The 21,901-nt window shown below is 41.0% G+C and overlaps 1 protein-coding gene across 3 annotated transcripts; it reads left to right on the plus strand.

Moving 5' to 3' along the window:
- The first annotated feature begins 200 nt into the window (after positions 1 to 200).
- Positions 201 to 21,560, plus strand: ZNF84 (zinc finger protein 84). Of its 3 annotated transcripts, none has more exons than XM_054444910.2 (5): positions 201 to 467; positions 4,177 to 4,381; positions 10,747 to 10,873; positions 11,576 to 11,671; positions 18,917 to 21,560. In XM_054444910.2, the coding sequence occupies exons 2-5, from the start codon at positions 4,367 to 4,369 to the stop codon at positions 20,893 to 20,895; spliced, it is 2,217 nt and encodes a 738-aa protein (XP_054300885.1). In that variant the 5' UTR covers positions 201 to 467; positions 4,177 to 4,366; the 3' UTR covers positions 20,896 to 21,560. The 3 variants fall into 3 exon arrangements, with proteins under 3 accessions (XP_054300885.1, XP_054300887.1, XP_054300886.1); XM_054444912.2 differs by having other exon boundaries at positions 452 to 863; positions 4,001 to 4,381; XM_054444911.2 differs by having other exon boundaries at positions 452 to 863.
- The last annotated feature ends 341 nt before the right edge of the window (positions 21,561 to 21,901 follow it).

Below are 21,901 nucleotides of genomic sequence, written 5' to 3' on the forward strand. Positions count from 1 at the left end.
CTGGGCGACAGAGCGAGACTCCGTCTCAAAAAAAAAAAATATTGGTGGATTCGGTTTCCCTTTACGTTTCTCAGAAAACCCTGTGAGCCCGTTTGGCGTCACTGCGTCTCCAGGCGACAGGCACTTCCGGACGCGGGGCACCGTGGGAAGTTGAGTTCGCGGGGGGGGGGGGGGGCGCGCGCTCCGTCCTTCGCGCATGCGCACATGTACTCGTGACAAAGCTTGCAGGTGGCCCTTTCTTCCTCTTTGTCCTTCGCTGCCACATGAGAGCGGAGTGTACGCGTGTGCGCGCGTGCAAGTGTGCGCGTGTGCAGTCCCCGACTCGTCCCGGCCCGTTCGGAGCCGCCCGGGAGCGCACAAAGGCCGAAGGCTTGGGCGCGTGCGCGGGACACGGGGACGGGTGGTGTCACGTGATCGCGGGGCCGCGGGCGCGCGGGCGCGGGAGCGACTCGGCGGCGGCGTCTTTTGTGAGTTCAGTGCGTTTATTGCGGGCCGGGCGCTGGGGGCTCCGGGGATGGCGGGGGAGTCGCGCGGGAGTGGCCGCGGGGAGCTTCGGCTTCAAGGCCCTGGACGTCCGCGCGCGGATGCGGGGCTGGGCCGGGTCGTGAAGATGCCGTGGGCCGCGGAGCCGCGCGGATTCTGAGCTGTGGGGCGGGCACGGCCTTTCCGGAGGCGCCGCTCCTGGGCGTCCTTTCAGGCGGGCGTGGAGGCGCCGGCCTCGTGCGCGTTTATCCTCGACCGCGGGCCAGCCCCGTTGCCGAGCCGTGGCCCTAACTAAGGAGCGGCTGCCCTGCTGGACCGCATCCACCAGCAGCCTGGCTCTGCCGCTATCGAAGGAGGCTTTTAAAGCGCTGGGGTTACAGGTGTGAGCCACCATTCCTGGCCCTGTATTTTTTAATGGTTACATTTATTGACTTTTAAATTTTTTAAATGACTTTTGGTTTTGGTATGGTGTAGCGAAATCTCCCCTCAAGTTATACATATATTCATTCACCTGTGTTTTTTTTTTTTTTTTAGACATTCTTTAGAGTTTCCATTGTTTTAAAATTTAACCCACTGGAAGTAGTTGTATGAAATAGCTACCTTTATTTTCTTTCAAATATTCTCGTATTCATTAAATAATTTAGTTTTACTGATGGCTTTGAAATGCTACATTTATTACATGCTGACTCTTGCATAATTTAGACAGTTCTGCTTTTTTTCATCTGTATAACCTCTCTGGAGCCAGTGTCAAATGTTATAATGATTATAATTTATATGTATTACAGTGGGCCTGTTCACACTCATTATTTTGTATTTCCAAAAGCATCCAGGCCCGGTGTGGTAGGGCATGCCTGTAGCCCCAGCTACTCTGTAGGTTGAGGTGTGAGGATCACTTGAGCCCAGGAGTTCAGGGCTGCAGTAAGCTACGGTTATGCCATTGCACTTCAGCCTGGACAACACAGTAAGACCCTGTCAAAAAAAAAGTGTCCGAATTGTTCTTGAACCTTTTTTCTTACACATAAACTTTAGAATTTTGAGATTCTGATTGGAGTTGAATTAGTTATATAAATCATTTGAGGTCAAATTATCTTCGCAATATGAAGTCTTCCTATCCCAGAATAAAATCGAATTATAAATTTCTTTAATTCTATTTTTATAGTTCTCACTGGTGTTTTTAGTATGCTTCATATGGGTCTTGATATTCCCACATATTTTATGTATTTTTTCATTTATGAGTAGGATTTTATTTTTTCGTTATTTTATGTAAGTTGTTGATATCTTACAGAAATAAGGTTATTGACCTGGAAAGATGTTCTTCACATAATGGGAAAAAAACAAAAACAGTTTTTAAATATGACCATATGCTTCCATTGTATGAAAAATATCACAATAGTTTCCATCATCTCAAGAATGGTTACCTGTGGTGAGATCATAGCTAATAGTTCTTATTTAGCTTGTGTATGTTTTTTATATTTTGCCATCATATTTTACTTTTATAATAATAATTATAGCTAGTATATGTTTCGTATGACTGTGTGCCAGCTTTTGTTCTAAGATTTATGTATTATCACAATTTAAGGTATAAAGGAGTCATTTCTTGTATAACTGGGAGAAACTTCTGTGTGTTTCTGAGTTGGCACTGAAGTTTGAACCACAAAAAGGCATGAAAAAGAAGTTAAAGTGCTGCATGTTAGTGTGATACAGGGTTGAGGCAGGGCGTCCTTCATTTGTATTTTTGTGGGAATTAGTGACTCAATGTGTGCGTGGGAGTAGGAGCTGACTCCAGGATTTATGTTTTGTGTGTTTGTGCATGTAGGTATGCACAGATGACAATATGACTTTAGTATTCATGCTTTGAACGTAGCAGGGTAGAGAATTAACATTTGAATTTTGCTACTTACTAAATGTGCAATCACAGGCACATTTTACAGTCACTCATTGTCCCAGTTTTCTCTCTGTAAAATGGAGATTATGTTAAACGCCTTATAGGGTTGTGCATAAGAGTTAAATTTAAAATGCTTAGTATATTGTCTCACGTACAGAAAGCACTGGAACATTAGCTGTAACTGTTACTACAAGGCCCCAGTCACTTTCCTTTTAACACCTCATTTGTTTGACTCATTTGTTAGACTCCCATTTTGAGGTCCACTTTATCTTCACCATTTTAGCAAATACAGAAATTGAGGCTTTGAAGGCAAGAAAGGAGGGGAAAAAACAGTAACCACAATAAACATTAAATGTATTCAGTTTGTCAGTTAAAAGACACACTGTTGGTGTGGTTTTTTTTTTTTTTTTTTTGAGATGGAGTTTCCCTTTTGTTGGACCAGGCTGGAGTACAATGGCACGGCTCACTGCAACATCCACCTCCCAGGTTCAAGCAACTCTCCTGCCTCAGCCTCCCAAGTAGCGGAGCTTACAGGCGCATGCCACCACGCCTGGTTTATTTTTGTATTTTTATTAGAGATGAGGTTTCATCATGTTGGTCAGGCTGGTTTTGAACTCCTGACCTCAGGTGCTCCATCTGCCTTGGCCTCCCAAAGTGCTGGGATTACAGGTGTAAGCCACCGCTCCTGGCCAATTGGATTTTTTTTTTTTTTTAACACCAATAAATTTGAGCTCTGAGCTGCTTATAAGGGACAAAGATAATGATGCTGAGATTTTTAGTGTAGTTGAACAGATGATAACATACCAGGTAAACACCAAAAGAATGCTGAAGCCAGGTGTGGTGTTGTATGCCTATAATCCTAGCACTTTGGGAGGCTGAGGTAGGAGGATTGCTTGAGCCCAGGAGTTTGAGTATCCTGGGCAGCATAGCGAGATACTGTTTCTACAAAGAAAAAAAGTACAAAAACAGTTAGCTGGGCGTGGAGGCACACAAACCTGTAGTTCCAGCTACTTGGGAGGCTAAGGCAGGAGGATCCCTTGAGCCTGGAGTTCAAAGTTGCATGAGCTGTGATTGTGCCACTGCATGCCAGCCTGGGTTAGGGAGCAAGACCCTACCAAAGGAAAAAAAAAAAATGCTGGTGTTGCAGACTTCATCTAAAATAAAATAGATTTTAAGGCGAAAAGCATTATTTGGGGTATGAAGCGTTGTTACACAATGATTTTTTAAAACCCCTATTTAACCTTGACGCATCAAATAACATAGCCATAAGCATATAATCCAAACATCAGCAGAATTATAAGGAAAAACTGACCAATCTCTAGTCATATTGTGAGATTTTAACCCATTTCCTTCTGAAATGGATAGAATTGGCAGACAAAAGTTAAGGATATATTAATAGAAGATTTTAATAGGAAACTAGGCTCAGAATGGTGAAATTTGTTTTTGCCAAAAGTCATCTAGCTGGTAAAGGAAAAAAGTTGATTGATACTCAAATCTGTTTTAATACAAATCATATAAACTGTGTTTTTCCTAACAGCACTTGTTAAACTGATTTGCATTTCAGCGTTCACAGTGAATATTGAGTGAATCTCACAATTACTTTGTTTCTGATATTTCCTTATCGGTTTGCAGAGACCTGGGCTTCCACTGTTCCATTTTACTATATTCTGTTTCCCTGAGAGCGCTGTTTCAGTTATATAGCAAGCGTACCTCTGGCCTTAGATGATCTTGAATTCCAAGTTCCTAGCAAGAGAGAGAGATTTCATGTGCAGTGTGAATATACCAGTTGAAGTACATTTCTCCCGAAGTCCACAGATCCTGGTCCCTACAAATAAGCCTGCTCATGTGAGATAAGAAAGGAGTTCCTGGAACCAGGAATTCATTCTCAGTGTAGAAGACCTAGCTGAGACCTCACTCCACAGTTTTGGGGCAGAAGCAGAAGAGACGCACAGTAGAACCGATCTCAGCCTTGCTGATCATCTCGTACAGCAGCAGAAAATGACCATGTTACAGGTGAGTTGATTGTCAAGTTCTTATTTTTTCCCAGGGAATTAGAAGAGATGTATAAGCCTTCTGCTGAAAAAGAAAAAGTTTAAATAGTTAAGAAATCAGAGGAAAATAGCCTCAGATGATTAGGATTGGAACAAAATTGGCACAGTGATATATTAACTACGGGACCATGACAGGTTCTTAGGTTGGAGTATTTATAGCATATTTAAAGCCATAACATCTTACATAATTACTGCATTTGAACTGCAAACTTTGTTTTCAAATTTTTGGGAGTCGTAATAGAGAAATGTGAGCTTTTATATGCTTTGCATAGTTTAAAGGTAAAAGCAAACTGATTGCCCATAGAGAGTAAATATTTCTTGGTTATCAGGTGTCCATTTCTTTTTCCTTGATGAAGTCTTATAAATGAGAGATATGCAGTAGTTCCTCCTTATCTGCAGTTTTGCCTTTTGCAGTTTCAATTTTCCAATTTCCCATGGTTTGAAAATATTAAATAGAAAATTTCAGAAATAAGCAATTGGTAAGTTTTCAATTGCTTCCTGTTCTGAGTAGCATGATGAACTCTTGCACCATCCCACCCAGGACCTGCCTCATCCCTTGGTCCAGCAGATCCATGCGGTATATGCTGCTTACCTGTCAGTCACTTAGTAGCCATCTGAGCTGTCAGATCAGCTCATGGTATTGCAGTGCTTGTATTTTAGTAACCCTTATTTTACTTAATAATGGCTCCCAGACATAAAAGTAGTGATGCTAGTAATTCGGATATACCAAAGAGAAGCTTTAAGTGAAAAGGTGAAAGTTCTCAACATAACGAAAAATATAGGCTGAGGTTGCTAAGATCTACAGTAAGAACAAATCTGTTCATGAAATTGTGAAGAAGGAAAAATAAATACATGCTAATTCTGCTGTCACACCTCAAACTGCAGAAGTTATAGTCTCAGTGTGTGGTAACTTTTATTACACTATGTTGTCATAATTGTTCTATTTTATTATTGTTGTTGTTCATTTTTTACTGTACCTAATTCATAAACTGAACTTCACCATAGGTATGTATGTGTAGGAAAAAAGCGTAGGCTTTATAGGGTTTGGTTCTGTCTGGTTTCAGGCGTCCACCGGAGTCTTGGAACATCTTCTTTGTGGATAGGTGGGGACTACTGTGGTAGGTAATGTTCTCAAGAGAAATGCTAATAAACGCATGAACCTTACGGCATTTTTCATAGCATTCTTCAGAGTATGTCCCAAGGGTAGAATGCCAGAGCAGGACTTCATGACCATAATTATTTACTTTTTACCTTTTTAAACTGTAAGGCCTAATTTACATGCAGAAAAGTACGTTTTAAAAAATACAGTTTGATGAATTGTTACCAGTGGAATATGCATGAAACCACCACTCAGGTTAGGAAATAGAATATTCTTAGCCCAGATGAGTCCCTTCATGTGCCCTCTCCCTGTCGTCACAACCTGTTCCTCCTGACACAGGTAACCAGGATCCTTTTCTGGTCACTATTTCCTGACTTTATAGTTCTGCTCCTATCTGTGTGTCCTTAAACACTATATTTGATTTTGTCTGCTGTAGTGTATGCTCATTTTATTTGTTTTGTCTGCTGTAGTGTATGCTCATTTCTGTCTTCTTTCACTTCACATTTTGTGGCATTCACTGCAATTGCAACTGCAGTCCTTCCCCCAATTGAGGTGGCTTCTTTATTTTTTATTTTTTTTGAGATGGAGTCTCACTCTGTCACCCTGGCTGGAGTGCAATGGCACAATCTCAGCTCACTGCAACCTCTGCCTCTCGGGTTCAAGCGATTCTCCTGAGTAGCTGGGACTATAGGCGCATGCTCCCACACCTGGCTAATTTTTTCTATTTTAGCAGAGACGGGGTTTCACTGTGTTGCCCAGGCTGGTTGCGAACTCCTGAGCTCAGGCAGTCTGCCTGCCTTAGCCTCCCAAAGTGTTGGGATTACAGGTGTGAGCCACTACACCCGGCCAACATTTTTTAAATGATCATTGCATAGATGGATTATTTCACTGGGAGTTGCAAAATGGTGACATGTTACTTTGATCATTTCTTCTTGATCAGCTAGAACACTGCTTTCCAGCATGACAGAATCTATCAAGGCACAGGTTTAATCTTTTTGTCCTAGACCTGCCATTAGCCATTTCTACAGTAAATGGTATCTGAAATTTTGTTATTTGAAAGAATTTTCTTGCCAAAACATGGAAATACGCTATATTTTGGCATATTGACTTTGTATACAGGAACTTTTTTTTTTTTATCTTTTTATTTTTTTTGAGGTAGAGTCTCACTCTGTTGCCCAGGCTGGAGTGCAGTGGCACAATGTTGGCTCACTGCAACCTCTACCTCCTGGGTTCAAGCAATTCTCCTGCCTCAGCCTCCTAAGTAGCTGGGACTACAGGTGCGCCACCACACCCAGCTAATTCTTGTATTTTTTTTTTTTTTTTTTTTTTTTTTTTTTTTTTAGTAGAGATGGGGTTTCACCATATTGGTCAGGCTGGTCTCAAACTCCTGACCTCGTGATCCACCCGCCTCGGCCTCCCAATTAAAGGTGTGAGCCACCACGCCTGGCCAGGAACTTCTTAAGCTCACTTATTAGTTCTAATGATTTTTCTTTAGATTTGATTAGATTTTTCATATTAACGAAAACATCAGCAATAACTTTTTTTTCTTTTTGTTTTAAGAGACATGGTCTCACTCTGTCACCCAGGCTAGAGTGCAGTGGCACAATGATAGCTCACTGCAGCCTTGAACTCCTGGAATCAAACATGCCTCCCCCCTCAGCCTCCCAAGTAGATGGGACTACAGGCACATACTACTAAGTACAGCTAGTTTAAATTTTTTTTTCTTTTTTTTTTTGGTAGTGAGAGGTTCTCACTATATTGCCCAGGCTGGTCTGGAACTCCTCAACAATTCTCAAACTCCTCAAACAATTCTCCTGCCTCACCCTATCAAATAGTTGAAATTATAGGCATGAGCCAGCACACCTGGCCAGATCATTTTAAGTAAATGTTTGGAAGAATCACCACTAAAACTACATAGATCTTGCATTTTTTTTGAGGGAACGTTTTAAATTGTGGCATCAGTTTCTTTAGCAGTTACAGGATTAATTCAGATTTTGTTTCTTCTTGTTACTTTGGGTCCATTGTTTTTCAAAGAATATAGCTATTTGGCCGGGTGCGGTGGCTCACACCTGTAATCCCAGCACTTTGGGAGGCCGAGTAGGGTGGATCACGAGGTCAAGAGATTGAGACCATCCTGGCCAACATGGTGAAAGCCCATCTCTACTAATAATACAAAAAATTAGCTGGGCGTGGTGGCAGGCGCCTGTTATCCTAGCTACTTGGGAGGCTGAGGCAGGAGAATCGCTTGAACCTGGGAGGCGGAGGTTGCAGTGAGCCAAGATTGCGCCACTGCACTCCAGCCTGGGCAACAGAGCAAGACTCCATCTCAAAGAAAAAAAAAAAAAAAAGAATATAGCTATTTTGTCTAAGTTGTCAAGTATGTTGGCACAAGTTTGTAATATCTTAACAGCTTTATTGAAGTATGACCTCCATAAGATCCACCATTTTAATGTATAATTCAGTGATTTTTAAGTAAACTTATGCTGTATAACCATCATCACAATCTAGTTTTAGAAGATTTTCCTCACCCCAAAACAATCTTTGTGACATTTTTGGTCAATTCCTCTTCCCACCCCAGCCTAAGACAATCATTAATTTGCCTACTCTCAGCCGGGCACGGTGGCTCACACCTGTAATCCCAGCACTTTGGGAGGCCAAGGTGGGTGGATCACCTGACGTCAGGAGTCCCAGAGCAGCCTGGCCAACATGGTGAAACCCCATCTCTACTAAAAATACAAAAATTAGCTGGGCGTAGTGGCAGGTGCCTGTAATCCCAGCTACTCAGGAGGCTAAGGCAGGAGAATTGCTTGAACCTCAGAGGCGGAGGTTGCAGTGAGCTGAGATTGGGCCACTGCACTCCAGCCTGGGTGACAGAACAAGACTGTGTCTCAAAAACAAACGAATAGAAATTAACTGGGTGTGGTGGCATGCAGCTATAGTCCCCGTTTCTCAGAAAGCTGAGGTGGGAGGATCACCTGAGCCCAGGAGGCAGAGGTTACAGCGAGCTATAATTGTGCCACTGCACTCCAGCCTGGGTGACAGAGCAAAACTCTGTCTCAAAAAAGAAAGAAAGAAATTTGCAGTTATCTGAATTGCTGTTCCCTTTAAATGATGTGATTTTTTTTCTTTCTGGCCATTTATGATGTGTCTGGGTATGGATTTCCTTATGTTTATTGTTTGGCATTCACTCAACTTCTTGAATTTTTTGGTTTATATCTTTTGCCAGTTTTACAGAATATTCAGCTATCATTTCTTGAGACTTTGTTTTCACCATGCTCTTTCTTTTCTCTTTCTGGGACTCCTATGACACTCGTGTTAGAGTCTTTGGTATTATTTGATAGTGTCGTGAGCTCTGTTCATTTTTAAGTCATTTTCTGTTTTTTCAAAACTGACAGTTTCTGTTGATCTGTCTTCAAATTCTCTGACTCCTCTTAAAGGGTATTGTGTGCTGTGAGGGTCAAATTTATTTTTTGATTTTCCGGTGGCATTCTAGATTTTTAAAAGATGTGTGCTTGTGTTTTCTTTTTATCTTAGGAGACTTTGAGACAGAAATCCATCTTGATCCAAAATCTAGTCACCTTTCTAAAATCTGTTTGGTTCTGTCATTCCTTTTCTTGTAAGGTCTTTGATGGCTAACTTGGCAAGAAGAAAGTGTCCTAGCTAAGCTAACCACATTCTGCCCCAGCCCCCACTGTGGCCTTTAATCTCGTCACTGTCCCATTCCCTATTATCCTGTCAGATGCTTTTGTGTCTCCTCAGTCCTCACAGTTTTTGTTTTTGTTTTTGTTTTTTTAAATCAGAGCTGCTGCCTCCCAGCATGTCTTTGCATCCTCTTTTTTTTTGTGGAAAACAACTAATTTTCTAAAACCCATTTCAATTTTACCTTTTCCATAGAGCCTAACTCTACACTCAAATAGAGTGAAGTGCTGCCTGCTTTTTATCAACACTGTGCTCTCCTTTATTTCTTAGTTATTATAAGTTTATTTTATTTGTAAGTGCATATTTGCAGCCCTCTGTAAGACAATGTGACTTTTGAGAGTATTATTTTATTATTTTCCTTCTTGGTATTTTAGCGTATTGGTTTGTTTTTGAGATGGGGTCTCACTCTGTCACCCAAGCTGCAGTGCGGTGGTGCAATCACAGCTCACTGATGCCTCGACCTCCCAGGGTCAAGCAGTCTTCCCATCTCAGCCTCCGAAGTAGCTGGGACTACTGGCATGTGTCACCATACCCAACTAATATTTATATATTTTTTTGTAGAGGCAAGGTCTCACTGTATTACTTAGTTTGGTCTCAAACTTTTGGGCGCAAGTGATCTTCCCGCGTTGGCCTCCAAAGTGCTGGGATTATAGGTGTGAGCCACCTTGCCTATCCTATTTTCTTTCTTTTGCTACTGCCTCTTCCAGTGCCAAATTTGAGGTTCAGTAAAGATTTTATTGGTGGTTCAGGGGGTTTAAAGTCACCTATTCCAGTTTGCATGTCTTCTGTGAAAGTTGTCAGAATCAAAATGGAGTCACTAGTGTTAATTTTTTTAACCTCTACAGGTAGAGCTTGAGAAGCCTGTGAAAAAAGTGTTCTCACACTTGCATGCCTGATAAAAATTATCACAAAAGACTGCAAAAGCCACAGCCTTGTACAAAGGCCATTGAAGCCTTACACAAAAAATACTTTTATTGGGACATCTGCCCAGCAGCTGCCTGTCCAGCTTTGGACTGGTGTCACCCTTGTTATTGATCTTTGTAGCCAAGGATAACTGTTTCAAAACAATTATGTGATGCCCCTCGTTTTTTTCCTTTAAAAACTTTTGTGTTTCTTCCCATCCAAGTACTAACCAGGCCCGACCCTGCTTAGCTTCCGAGACCAGACGAGACCAGGCGTGTTGAGGGTGGTATGACTGTAATGGCTGTAGACACCTTCGTCTTTCTTTACCTCCCTGGATACACATGTAGTTTACTGTGGCATGTGTCTTCTCATGACAGTACTCTGTTCCCAAACAAACATCATTTTCTTCTGGAGAGGCTCTCTTTAATCTTTAGGTTAGCAGTTGTATAAATGGAAGGATGGAAGAATGCACAATGACATTTTATCACACAAAATATGCAAAGGTAGGGACATAGTAGGCATTTTGTATAACTTGTTATGAGAATGAAGTGCTCAAGCTCCAATATTTTTTTCTCACATCATACAGTGTTAACTGCTTGAGATTTACCAGGATTGTGCTCTTACAGGAGTCATTCTCATTTGACGATTTATCTGTGGACTTCACCCAAAAGGAGTGGCAGCTACTGGATCCCTCTCAGAAGAATTTATACAAGGATGTGATGTTGGAGAACTATAGCAGCCTAGTGTCACTGGGTAATAAAAGCTTTCTCGAGGACCTTGGACTATGCCTAATGCATTGCCTTTTATTTTTAATTGCTGGGAAGTTTCAGAAGCCTATACCTAGGCGTCTGAAATTTTTAATGATTTTAGACCTGAAACTTAGATCACAGTTGCTTGGACTATGACACCAAGAAAGTATTTGGGTCTCACCTTTCAATAATGAAGTCGTAAGTTTGTTATGCAGCCTCTGAAACTTAAGTAGTAATAGTTTGAGTAATAGTTTGAGCAGTAATGGTAGTACCTAATGCATATAACTTACTATATGCCACATCTTATACCAAGTGCTTTAGGTATATCAACTCATTTAGTCATCAGAGCAATCCTATGTGGCAAGTACAGTTATTATCCATTTTTCCTGATGAGAAGATCGAGGCCAAGAGAGGTTAAGTAACTTTCCCAAGAACTAACAGCTAGTAAATTAACTAACAGCTAGTAAATTAAAGAGCCTGGTTGTAAACCCAGGCTTACTGGCTCCAGAGCCTCTGAAGTGTTCGGTGGCTTTGTACTAGACCTTATTAGCCACCAAGGGAGACCGTTACTGTAACTTTCAGAATTGCTTACTCTGTTGAGGTACAGCTTCATTAGGCCAACTTTGATGTGAAACCTTGCTCGTCTTCAGAGGCCCTAAACCCCAAGCAGTTGGGCCCAAGGCCTTTGTGATTTTTCCCTTAACAGGGTATGAAGTTATGAAACCAGATGTCATCTTCAAATTGGAGCAAGGAGAAGAGCCTTGGGTAGGAGATGGAGAAATTCCAAGTTCAGATTCTCCAGGTGAGTGTATGAGAACCAGGCAGATGGGAGAGAGCAGAAGCCCTGTGTCATCTGGTCAGTGACGGGTGGGCTGGTCAGTGATGGGTTGGCATCTCTGAAATGTGCTTTAAGGATCTCTTTTCAAAATCTCTAAACCTTTGGTGGTTCCTCAGAACAATTGACATTAGCTACTCAAGTAAGTCACATTTAGACGTAGCTTCTTTGTAGCTTAAAATGAAATGTGTCCTGCTTATCTTGGCCGTGACATTATTCTCTGTAACATCTAGGACCTTGACTTCTTGTTTGGTATTCTGTCCTCTCACATGTTTGATCCCATTCAGTCCCTCCTTCCCCTGTGATCAAAGACACCTCCGTTTGTACATTGAAGCATCTTGATTTTGTTTTCAGTTTGGGTTCTCTGATGCCCAAAAGCCCCAATCTGTTCAGTCTTATTATATTAGAAAATGGAGCCGTCATTTCTCCCAATTTATCCTTATCCTCCCTTTTAAATTAAGTTCTTTTGTGTTTTTTTCTATAGATTAGACACCATGAAGTATATGAATAATCCCTTTTTTTGTGTTTTTTTTTTGAGATGGAGTCTTGTTCTGTCACCCAGACTGGAGTGCAGTGGTGCGATCTTGGCTCACTACTCCACGTCCTGGGTTGAAGCGATTCTCCTGCCTCAGCTTTCTGAGCAGCTGGGACTACAGGCACATGCCACCATGCCTGGCTAATTTTTTTTGTATTTTTAGTGGAGACAGGGTTTCACCATGTTGGCCAGGCTGGTCTCAAACTCCGGACCTCATGATTTCCACTTTGGCCTCCCAAAGTGCTGGGATTACAGGTGTGAACCACTGCACATGGCCGAATAACCCCTTTCTACCGTCCTTTCATGTTGTTTAAAAATTTTTTTTTTCTATTGGGAAAGTATCTTTTTAAAGCCTTCCTCCCTCAACTTCCACTTAAAACCAAGTTCATGGTGTCTCATTTCTGAAGTTGTCAAATTGCTGAATAGATCCAGATTCTAATATTTTACAGGCTATCTTAATGATGCCACCATATTTTATCTCCTAAAGCATCCCACACTACTCTGATCAGTTGAACCTCTTTACTCATTATCTGCTTTGTGACATTGACTTACTTCAGGTTCCCTCAAAAGCAGACCCTCAGATACTTATGTGAGTGTAAGAACTTTTTGGGGACATGGTCCCCACAAATGTAGTGAGTGAATGGGCAAGTCAGACCATGGAAGTGCTGGGGGCATTAATGCCAGTGAAGGATGGGCTGACGCTCCGATTACTGCTGTGGGTGGTGGATGCTCAGTTCTCCTGAGTGCCTTTGAGGCACTGTGAGAATATTCCTCAGTCTTGACACTCTGAGCTACCAGGAAGCCCAGGTATTTATGTAGTAACTCTCATCTCTCAGTCTGGAGGTTTGCTCTGCCGTAGTAAGTATCCAGAATGTCCAGGGTCCCTGCATACAAACCAATCTTGTGCTTTCAGCTCAAGAAAGTTCTTGGGTAGAGAGTTGTGAGTGCCTCGGGTAGGAATCATGTCAGAGTATGGGCGAGGCAGTGGCAGCATCTGCTACGGACTTGTAATCTCTGCTTTCAGGGACCTCCATAGTATGACACTATTGCTGCCTGTTCAGTTATTTCTTCCTTCCTCCCATTCATGGTCAGTTCCATTTAAACATTTCTCAAGTGTTTTCAGATATGTAACATCTTGAACTTTTGATGGTATTATACTAGTTACCTAGAAATTCTTAATCCTTTCCATAGGAACTTGATTTTCACTGCATTCATATTTATGAAATGTTCCTTTACTACACCAGCCTAAATTTTTCTCAGCTTTTTCTGAAGTCCCATCTGTGACCTGATCATAGTATATATAATATTTTTTAGAAGGTTGGTCCCTGAACTTTGTTTGCACACATAGATGCAGGGGCTTATAATTAAATGTCTTCACTTTAGTTATAGAACATGTAATATTCGATAAATTTCTTTCCAAAAGCCTTGTCTTTGTTTTTATAGACAGGGTCTTGGTCTGTTGCCCAGGTTGCTTTGCATTGGCGTGATCATAGGTCACTGCAGCCTCAAATTCCTGGGCTGAAGTGATCCTCTTGCTTCAGCCTCCTGAGTAGATGGGACTACAGGTGTGTGCCATCATGCCTGTGTTTTGTTTGTTTTGTTTTGTTTTTTGTTTTTTTTTGTTTTATGTGGTAAGATGGATTTGTAATTTGAGAAACTTCTTGTTGTTTTTATGTGCCCTTTTTAGTTGAGATCCACTCACCTAGTGGGTTTAATCCTTTACTGAAAAGGATTACAAAGTAAGACCAGAAAATAAGTTGTAGAAGCATAACACTTAGTTAAGAAGATGAGATATTTTTAAAAAATTGAGCACTTAAAACACTGAGCATTTGTTTTATTGCAAGGCAGTGGAGAGCTAATTATCAAGATTACACAAATGGAGGCTGTGTGTCACAGTCCCCAAGATCCCTGGGTGAGTGTGACCCTGTCTTGAAAAAAGAAAAAGAAAAAAGAAACCCCACAAGAGATACATCTCTCTCTCTCTCTCTCTCTCTCTCTCTCTCTCTCTCTCTCTCTCTCTCTTTCCATGAACACACCGAGGAAAGGCCATGTGAAGACACAGTGAGAGGGTGGCTGTCCACAAGGCAGGAAGAGAGCCCTCCCCAGAGAGATTTCTCTCTCTCTCTCTCCATGTGCACACTGGGAAAAGGCCATGTGAACATATAGTGAGAGGATGGCTGTCCACAAGGCAGGAAGATAGCCCTCCTTAGGGGTTCAGAGGAGGGCTGTTCAGAGTCACTAGAAGGACTCACGGGACTCAGCATATTTGTACTTATGACTGAGATTTATTACAGTGACACTGTAAGGACACATCTGGATCACAAATGAAAAAGGCACAGGCAGAGTCTCGAAGAACCTGTGTGCAGGCTTCCTAAGCTCCTCCCTCCTGTAAGGGTCAAAGTTTACTATCCCTCTGCAGCAAAAATATAGTAATGCATGTGTTTGATGTTTCTGCCCAGGAAAGACCATTAGAGATAAGTGCCCAAGGTCTTTACTGGGAGCTGGTCATGTAGGTATTATCTGCCTAACATGTGCTGATCATATTGTTTGTATACAGTCTCGGCATAGTAATTATCATTTAGGAAATAGTAGGGACATTCCTGAAACCCATGTTCTCAGATGCCAGCCAAGGGCCAGTCTTGCAAGCAGGGCTTTCTATGGATGGTAGTTTTGGTCCTGGTGCTCTTTTCTATCCAGACTACTTCAGATAAAATAGAATATTTATTGACTTCTTTTATTTTTAAGTTACTGTGCTAGGTACTATGGGTATATTAGAGCATTAGAGATATATATTTCCTGCCAACATAGTGTTTACTTGCTAGAGGACAAAAAAAGAACAGGGTAGTAAGTAAGCAGGAAAAAATTCAGATCCTGCTAAGTGTTATTACAGAAATAAATTAGATGAGAGAATGGGTTAGTCTGCTCAGTCTGCCATAACAAAATACCATATTCTGGGGAGCTTAAACAACAGAAATCTATTTCTCAGTTTTGGAGATGGAAAGTCCCAAGATCAGGGTACCACCATGATCTTTTTCTGGGGAGGGCTGTCTTCCCGCCTTGTGGACAGTCACCCTCTCACTATGTGTTCACATGGCCTTTTCCCAGTGTGCACATGGAGAGAGAGAGAAATCTCTCTGGGGAGGGCTCTCTTCCTGCCTTGTGGACAGCCACTCTCTCACTATATGTTCACATGGCCTTTTCCCAGTGTGTACATGGAGAGAGAGAGAGAGTAATCTCTCTGGGGAGGGCTCTCTTCCCGCCTTGTGGACAGCCACCCTCTCACTATATGTTCACATGGCCTTTTCCCAGTGTGTACATGGAGAGAGAGAGAAATCTCTCTGGGGAGGGCTCTCTTCCTGCCTTGTGGACAGCCACCCTCTCACTGTGTCTTCACATGGCCTTTCTTTGGTGTGTTCATGGAAAGAGAGAGAGAGAGAGAGATATCTCTTGTGGGGTTTCTTTTTTCTTTTTCTTTTTTCGAGACAGGGTCACACTCACCCAGCCTGGAGTGCAATGGCACAATCATGGGTCACTGCAGCCTTGACCTCCTGGGCTCAAGTGATCCTCCCAAGCAGCTGGGACCACAGGTGTGCACCACCACGCCTCGCTAATTAAAAACAGGTTCTTTTTGTACAGACACAGTTTCACTGTGTGGCCAAGCCTGCTCTGAAACCCCAGGGTTCAAGTAATCTGCCTGCCTCAGCCTCCCAAAGTGCTGAGATTACAGACGTGGGCCAGTGTGCCTGGCCTCATATCTATTTTTGTAAAGATGATAACCCTATTTGATCAGGGTCCTACCCTTATGACCTCATTTAACCTTACTTCCTTAGAGGTCCTATCTCCAAATACAGCCATTCTGAGAGTTAAGCTTCAATATACAAGTTTTGAGGAGACACATTTAGTCCATAACAGAGAATGACATGGGAAAACTAATTGTAGACATGAAAGATGTGAAGTGAGCATGGGGAAAAGTGTCTCCAAAAGGAATGATAAATAAGAATATGTTAAGTCAGAAAATGGTTTAGTTACTTTTAGAAACGGAATGGAAGCCCATGTGGCTGAGGTCAGTATGCCTGAGAGACACAGATAAGTTGGAGAGACCATGGGAACTAGATCATACTCAACTTATAGGCAATACAAAGGACTTATAATTGAGTCAAGAAATTTTGAAAAGTAAAATCTGATTTAGAATTATGAAAGTTTAATCTGACTGCCAAATAGAAAATGTAATTGGAAGCAGGGAAACCAGTTAGAAGGGTATTTCATTGAGGTAATGTGATAGTTTAGAATACAGCAGAGAAAGTGATGGAGAGAGTGGGACTATTTGGGATACACCACAAATGACCAAATATAAGGCAATTCCATTTTTCTAATAGGAAAAAAAATAAAGATGGGGGAAGGCAGATGTAAATTTAAAACACATACTTAAGTATTAACAGTTCAATAATTTGATAACATTTAAAATAACATGAATGTAAGTTTAATTTATAGATGTTTCATTTTCTGCACCCATATTTTCTGATACCGTTTTATTGAAACTTCACATACATCTCAAAATTAATATATTAGGCCTAACAGTGTCAGTTGTGGGGGCTTGCACCTGTAATCCCAGCAATTTGGGAAGCTGAAGTGGAAGGACTACTTGAGCCTAGGAGTTTGAAACCAGCCTGAGCAACATGGTGAGACCCCATCTCTACAAAAAAATTCTAAAAATTATCTTGAGCATGGTGGCATGCACCTGTAGTCCCAGCTACTCAGGAGGCTGAGTTGGGAGGATCACTTGAGCCCAGGAGTTCAAGGCTGCAGTGAGCTATAATTGCACCACTAAAACCCAGCCTGAGTGACAGGGCAAGACCCTGTCTCAAAAAACAAAATTAATATGTTTATAATGGAGTCTTGATTTTAACCCTCATATTTCTCCCTCAGTCTTCCTCAATTCATAAACACCATAATCTACCAAATTGTTCAAACTCCAAACCTAAGGGTAATTCTTGATTCTCTTTTTCCCTTTATTTTCTCCATACCAAATACATCAGCAAATCTTGTTGATTCTACCTCCACCATATAATCCTACACATGTATTACCTTCAGCTGACATTTAAATTTGTAGAATGTTTTCACATTACTGATTATCTTTCTTACCTCTAGGTACAACCTCACAAAAATTTTGAAATGTAGATTTTTATTGAAAAATGGGCCCAGCATGTTGGCTCATGCCTGAAACCCCAACACTCTGGGAGAGACGAAGTCTCTTACTGGTATGGGAGGCTAAAGTGGGAGAATTGCTTGAGCCCGGGAGTTCAAGAGCAGCGTGGACAACATAGGGAGACCCCATCTGTACAAGAACAACAACAAAATTAGCCAGCCATGTGGTTGCACACCTGTGTATTCTGGCTGCTTGGGAGGCTTATGTAGGAAGATCTCTTGAGCCTGGGAGCCTGGGAGGTTGAGGCTGCATCACAACACTTCACTTCAATATGGGCAACAGAGCAAGACCCTGTCTCAAAAAATACATATTTTGAAGTTCACTTATAATAGTATAAATGGTTATATCATGAGGATAATGGAAATAGAGCTATGTAACAAATGACTGTCAAACTGTCAGATTATTTTTAGAATGGGAACTTGGGTCTTGGGATAGTTTTAGTGAAAGTACACATGGATTTTAAAGTTCTGTGCCTGAATAGTTTAGATGAAAGATGATATGGTTTTGAAAATGTGTTGCATTAAATGGCTTTCTTAATAGTAATGTGAAGATGCATATGGCAAGTTTAAATAAAACTTTAGAATGAGAAACAATACACAAAATATTTCTCATTGTTTAAACTTGAAATGACTATTCTTTCAAATATTTTCATTTTCTTCTTAGTATTTACTACGGTGTATAGTTTGTTGTTTTAAAAATATTATTTATCTTTTCCATTACAATGTAAATTTTATAATGACAGGAACTTATTTTTTTATTTTTTATTTTTATGTTTTTGAGACAGAGTCTTGCTCTGTCACCCAGGCTGGAGTGCAGTGGCATGATCTCGGCTCACTGCAACCTCCGCCTCCTGGGTTCACGCCATTCTCCTGCCTCAGCCTCCTGAGTAGCTGGGACTACAGGTGCCAACCACCACGCCCGGCTAATTTTTTGTATTTTTAGTAGAGACGGGGTTTCACCATGTTAGCCAGGATGGTCTCGATCTCCCGACCTCATGATCCGCCCGCCTCAGCCTCCCAAAGTGCTGGGATTACAGGTGTGAGCCACCACTCCCGGCCTACAGGAACTTATTTTTTCTCTTGTGTCTCTAGTACCTCACACACTACCTGGGCATAGTATATACTCAGAAAGTATTGAGTGAATTAATTACTCAAAACATTGGGTCAAAGCTTCTTCTAACCTTTTTTCTTTGCTTCTCATTGCTTTTCATGTGTTTTTCACATTCCCCATTTAATAAACATATTTGTCAACAACCAAAGGTGACTTAATCTCCAGTCAGTTTCCTGTTTCAGTTTTTAGCATTTCCTTGCAATACCTAGAAGATAGTTATTATACTTGGGACTTATTTCAGACTCGGAAACTAAGCTTTAAAAGCAGCCAACCCCTCAGCATAGCATTTCCTGTTTTGTTTTGTTTTGTTTTGTTTTTTTAGAAAGCACAACCAAACAGATTTTTTTTGTTTCCTTTATAGAAGTCTGGAAAGTAGATGGTAACATGATGTGGCACCAGGATAACCAAGACAAGCTTAAAATTATAAAAAGAGGTCATGAATGTGATGCATTTGGAAAAAATTTCAATCTGAACATGAACTTTGTTCCTTTAAGGAAATCAAACAATGAAGGTGACTTAGATGGATTGATTTTAAAACATCATTTAGATTTGCTTATTCCAAAAGGAGATTATGGAAAAGCAGAATCAGATGACTTTAATGTGTTTGATAATTTTTTTCTCCATTCCAAGCCTGAGGATACTGATACCTGGTTAAAATACTATGACTGTGATAAATATAAAGAGAGCTATAAAAAGTCACAGATTATCATATATCATAGAAATCGTTTAGGGGAGAAACTCTATGAATGCAGTGAATGTAGGAAGCGCTTCAGTAAGAAACCAAGTCTCATTAAACATCAGAGCAGACATATAAGAGACATAGCCTTTGGCTGTGGTAATTGTGGCAAAACCTTTCCCCAGAAGTCTCAGTTTATTACACATCACAGAACTCATACAGGAGAAAAACCTTATAATTGTAGCCAGTGTGGGAAAGCCTTTTCCCAAAAGTCACAGCTCACATCCCATCAGCGGACACATACAGGAGAGAAACCATATGAGTGTGGCGAATGTGGGAAAGCCTTCTCCCGGAAGTCACATCTCATATCGCATTGGAGAACACACACAGGAGAGAAACCCTATGGATGCAATGAATGTGGGAGGGCCTTTAGTGAAAAGTCCAATCTCATTAACCATCAGAGAATTCATACTGGCGAGAAGCCTTTTGAATGCAGGGAATGTGGGAAAGCCTTCAGCAGGAAGTCACAACTTGTTACACATCACAGAACTCACACAGGAACAAAACCCTTTGGATGTAGTGATTGTAGAAAAGCCTTCTTTGAGAAGTCAGAGCTTATTAGACATCAGACAATTCATACTGGAGAGAAACCCTATGAATGCAGTGAGTGTAGGAAAGCATTTAGAGAGAGGTCGAGTCTCATTAATCATCAGAGAACACATACAGGAGAGAAACCTCATGGATGCATTCAGTGTGGGAAGGCCTTCTCCCAGAAGTCACATCTCATATCACATCAGATGACACACACGGGAGAAAAACCCTTTATATGCAGTAAATGTGGGAAAGCCTTCAGCAGGAAATCACAGCTCGTCAGACATCAGAGAACTCATACGGGAGAAAAACCATATGAATGCAGTGAGTGTGGGAAAGCTTTCAGTGAAAAATTAAGTCTCACTAATCATCAAAGAATTCATACAGGAGAAAAACCATATGTATGCAGTGAATGTGGGAAAGCCTTTTGTCAGAAGTCACATCTCATATCACATCAGAGGACACATACAGGGGAGAAACCCTATGAATGCAGTGAATGTGGGAAGGCCTTTGGTGAGAAGTCAAGTCTTGCAACTCATCAGAGAACTCATACTGGAGAAAAACCATATGAATGCAGGGACTGTGAAAAAGCTTTCTCCCAGAAATCACAGCTAAATACCCATCAGAGAATTCACACTGGAGAGAAACCCTATGAATGCAGTCTTTGTAGGAAAGCTTTTTTTGAGAAGTCGGAGCTAATTAGACATCTGAGAACTCATACAGGAGAAAAACCTTATGAATGCAATGAATGTAGAAAAGCCTTCAGGGAGAAGTCAAGTCTCATCAATCATCAGAGAATACATACAGGAGAGAAGCCTTTTGAATGCAGTGAGTGTGGCAAAGCTTTCTCTCGGAAGTCGCACCTTATACCACATCAGAGGACACATACGGGTGAGAAACCCTATGGATGCAGTGAATGTAGGAAGGCCTTCTCTCAGAAGTCACAGCTGGTTAATCATCAGAGAATTCATACAGGAGAGAAGCCTTATCAATGTATTGAATGTGGGAAAGCTTTCTCACAGAAGTCACAGCTCATCAATCATCAGAGAACTCATAAAGTAAAAAAATCCTAGGAATACAGTTAATAGTAGTCTTTGACAGATCATCTTGGACTTCAGGAATTGCAATTATGATAACGTTTTTAGACAGTCACATCATGTTAGGTGTCTGTACTCCATGAGGATGAGAACTCTAAATGAGGTGGTGTGTGGAAAGCTGATCATAATTCATAAAGAACCTGTGACTGCAGTGGATCTCAAAAACTTTTAAAACCATAGTAAAGCCTTATAGAGTAGAACATTCACAGCAAAGAAGAATCCTGTGAATATCCAAAAGCCTTCCAGAAGTCAAGTCTCTTAAGCTATTAGAAATATTCCCACTGGGGATGAGGGAAAACCCCATGAATGCAGGAAATGAGGCAATATTTTTAAGAAATGACAGGTCATTGTACATAAGAAAATGCCCTTAGGAATGAAGTTCTATGAAAGTACTAAATATGGGACAGTGCAACAAGTAACACAGACTTATTTTGTATTTTGGAGAATTCATATTATGGAGAACCTAACAATTTAAAGACACTGGGAACACTTGCCCCTCAGTATAGTAATGTCAAGGGAAGCCATACACTTTTTGTAGACATGGGTACCAAAAATACCCAATTCTAAGTGGGTGACAGATGTTCACTTTGAAGTGTGAAGTTTTAAAAATATGTGAATAAATTGGTCATTGAAACATCTAAGACATTTCTTAGTGGTATTTGTGGCTTATCTTCTAGTGTCACATATGTTTTGTGTTTTGGACTTACATATAATTTAATGTAATTGGGAGTATGAAATGCATATGCCTTTTAGTGCCTCTGATGTCTGTGAAGACAACACTACACACCACTGGTTTTATTTTTTAACAATAATATAAAAAATGGAAACTCATGTAACATGGCTACGTGAATTAAGTACCTTAAGTGATAACCCATTTCTTTTAACTTATAGACATACATAAGGGGTCTTTTGTTTTTATGGACCTTTCTATTCAGTAACTGAAGCCAACATTATGTAAGTCTTCTGCGTCCTCAGAGTCTGA

The sequence above is a fragment of the Pongo pygmaeus genome, chromosome 10 (genome assembly GCF_028885625.2).
Source record: "Pongo pygmaeus isolate AG05252 chromosome 10, NHGRI_mPonPyg2-v2.0_pri, whole genome shotgun sequence".
Lineage (NCBI taxonomy): Eukaryota > Metazoa > Chordata > Mammalia > Primates > Hominidae > Pongo > Pongo pygmaeus.

What these genes read in the sequence shown, in the direction of transcription:
- ZNF84 (XM_054444910.2), top strand. An exon ending in TAGCAGCCTAGTGTCACTGG is followed by an intron (nt 10,874 to 11,575) that starts GTAATAAAAGCT and finishes TTCCCTTAACAG; the next exon opens with GGTATGAAGTTATGAAACCA. An exon ending in TCCAAGTTCAGATTCTCCAG is followed by an intron (nt 11,672 to 18,916) that starts GTGAGTGTATGA and finishes TTTCCTTTATAG; the next exon opens with AAGTCTGGAAAGTAGATGGT.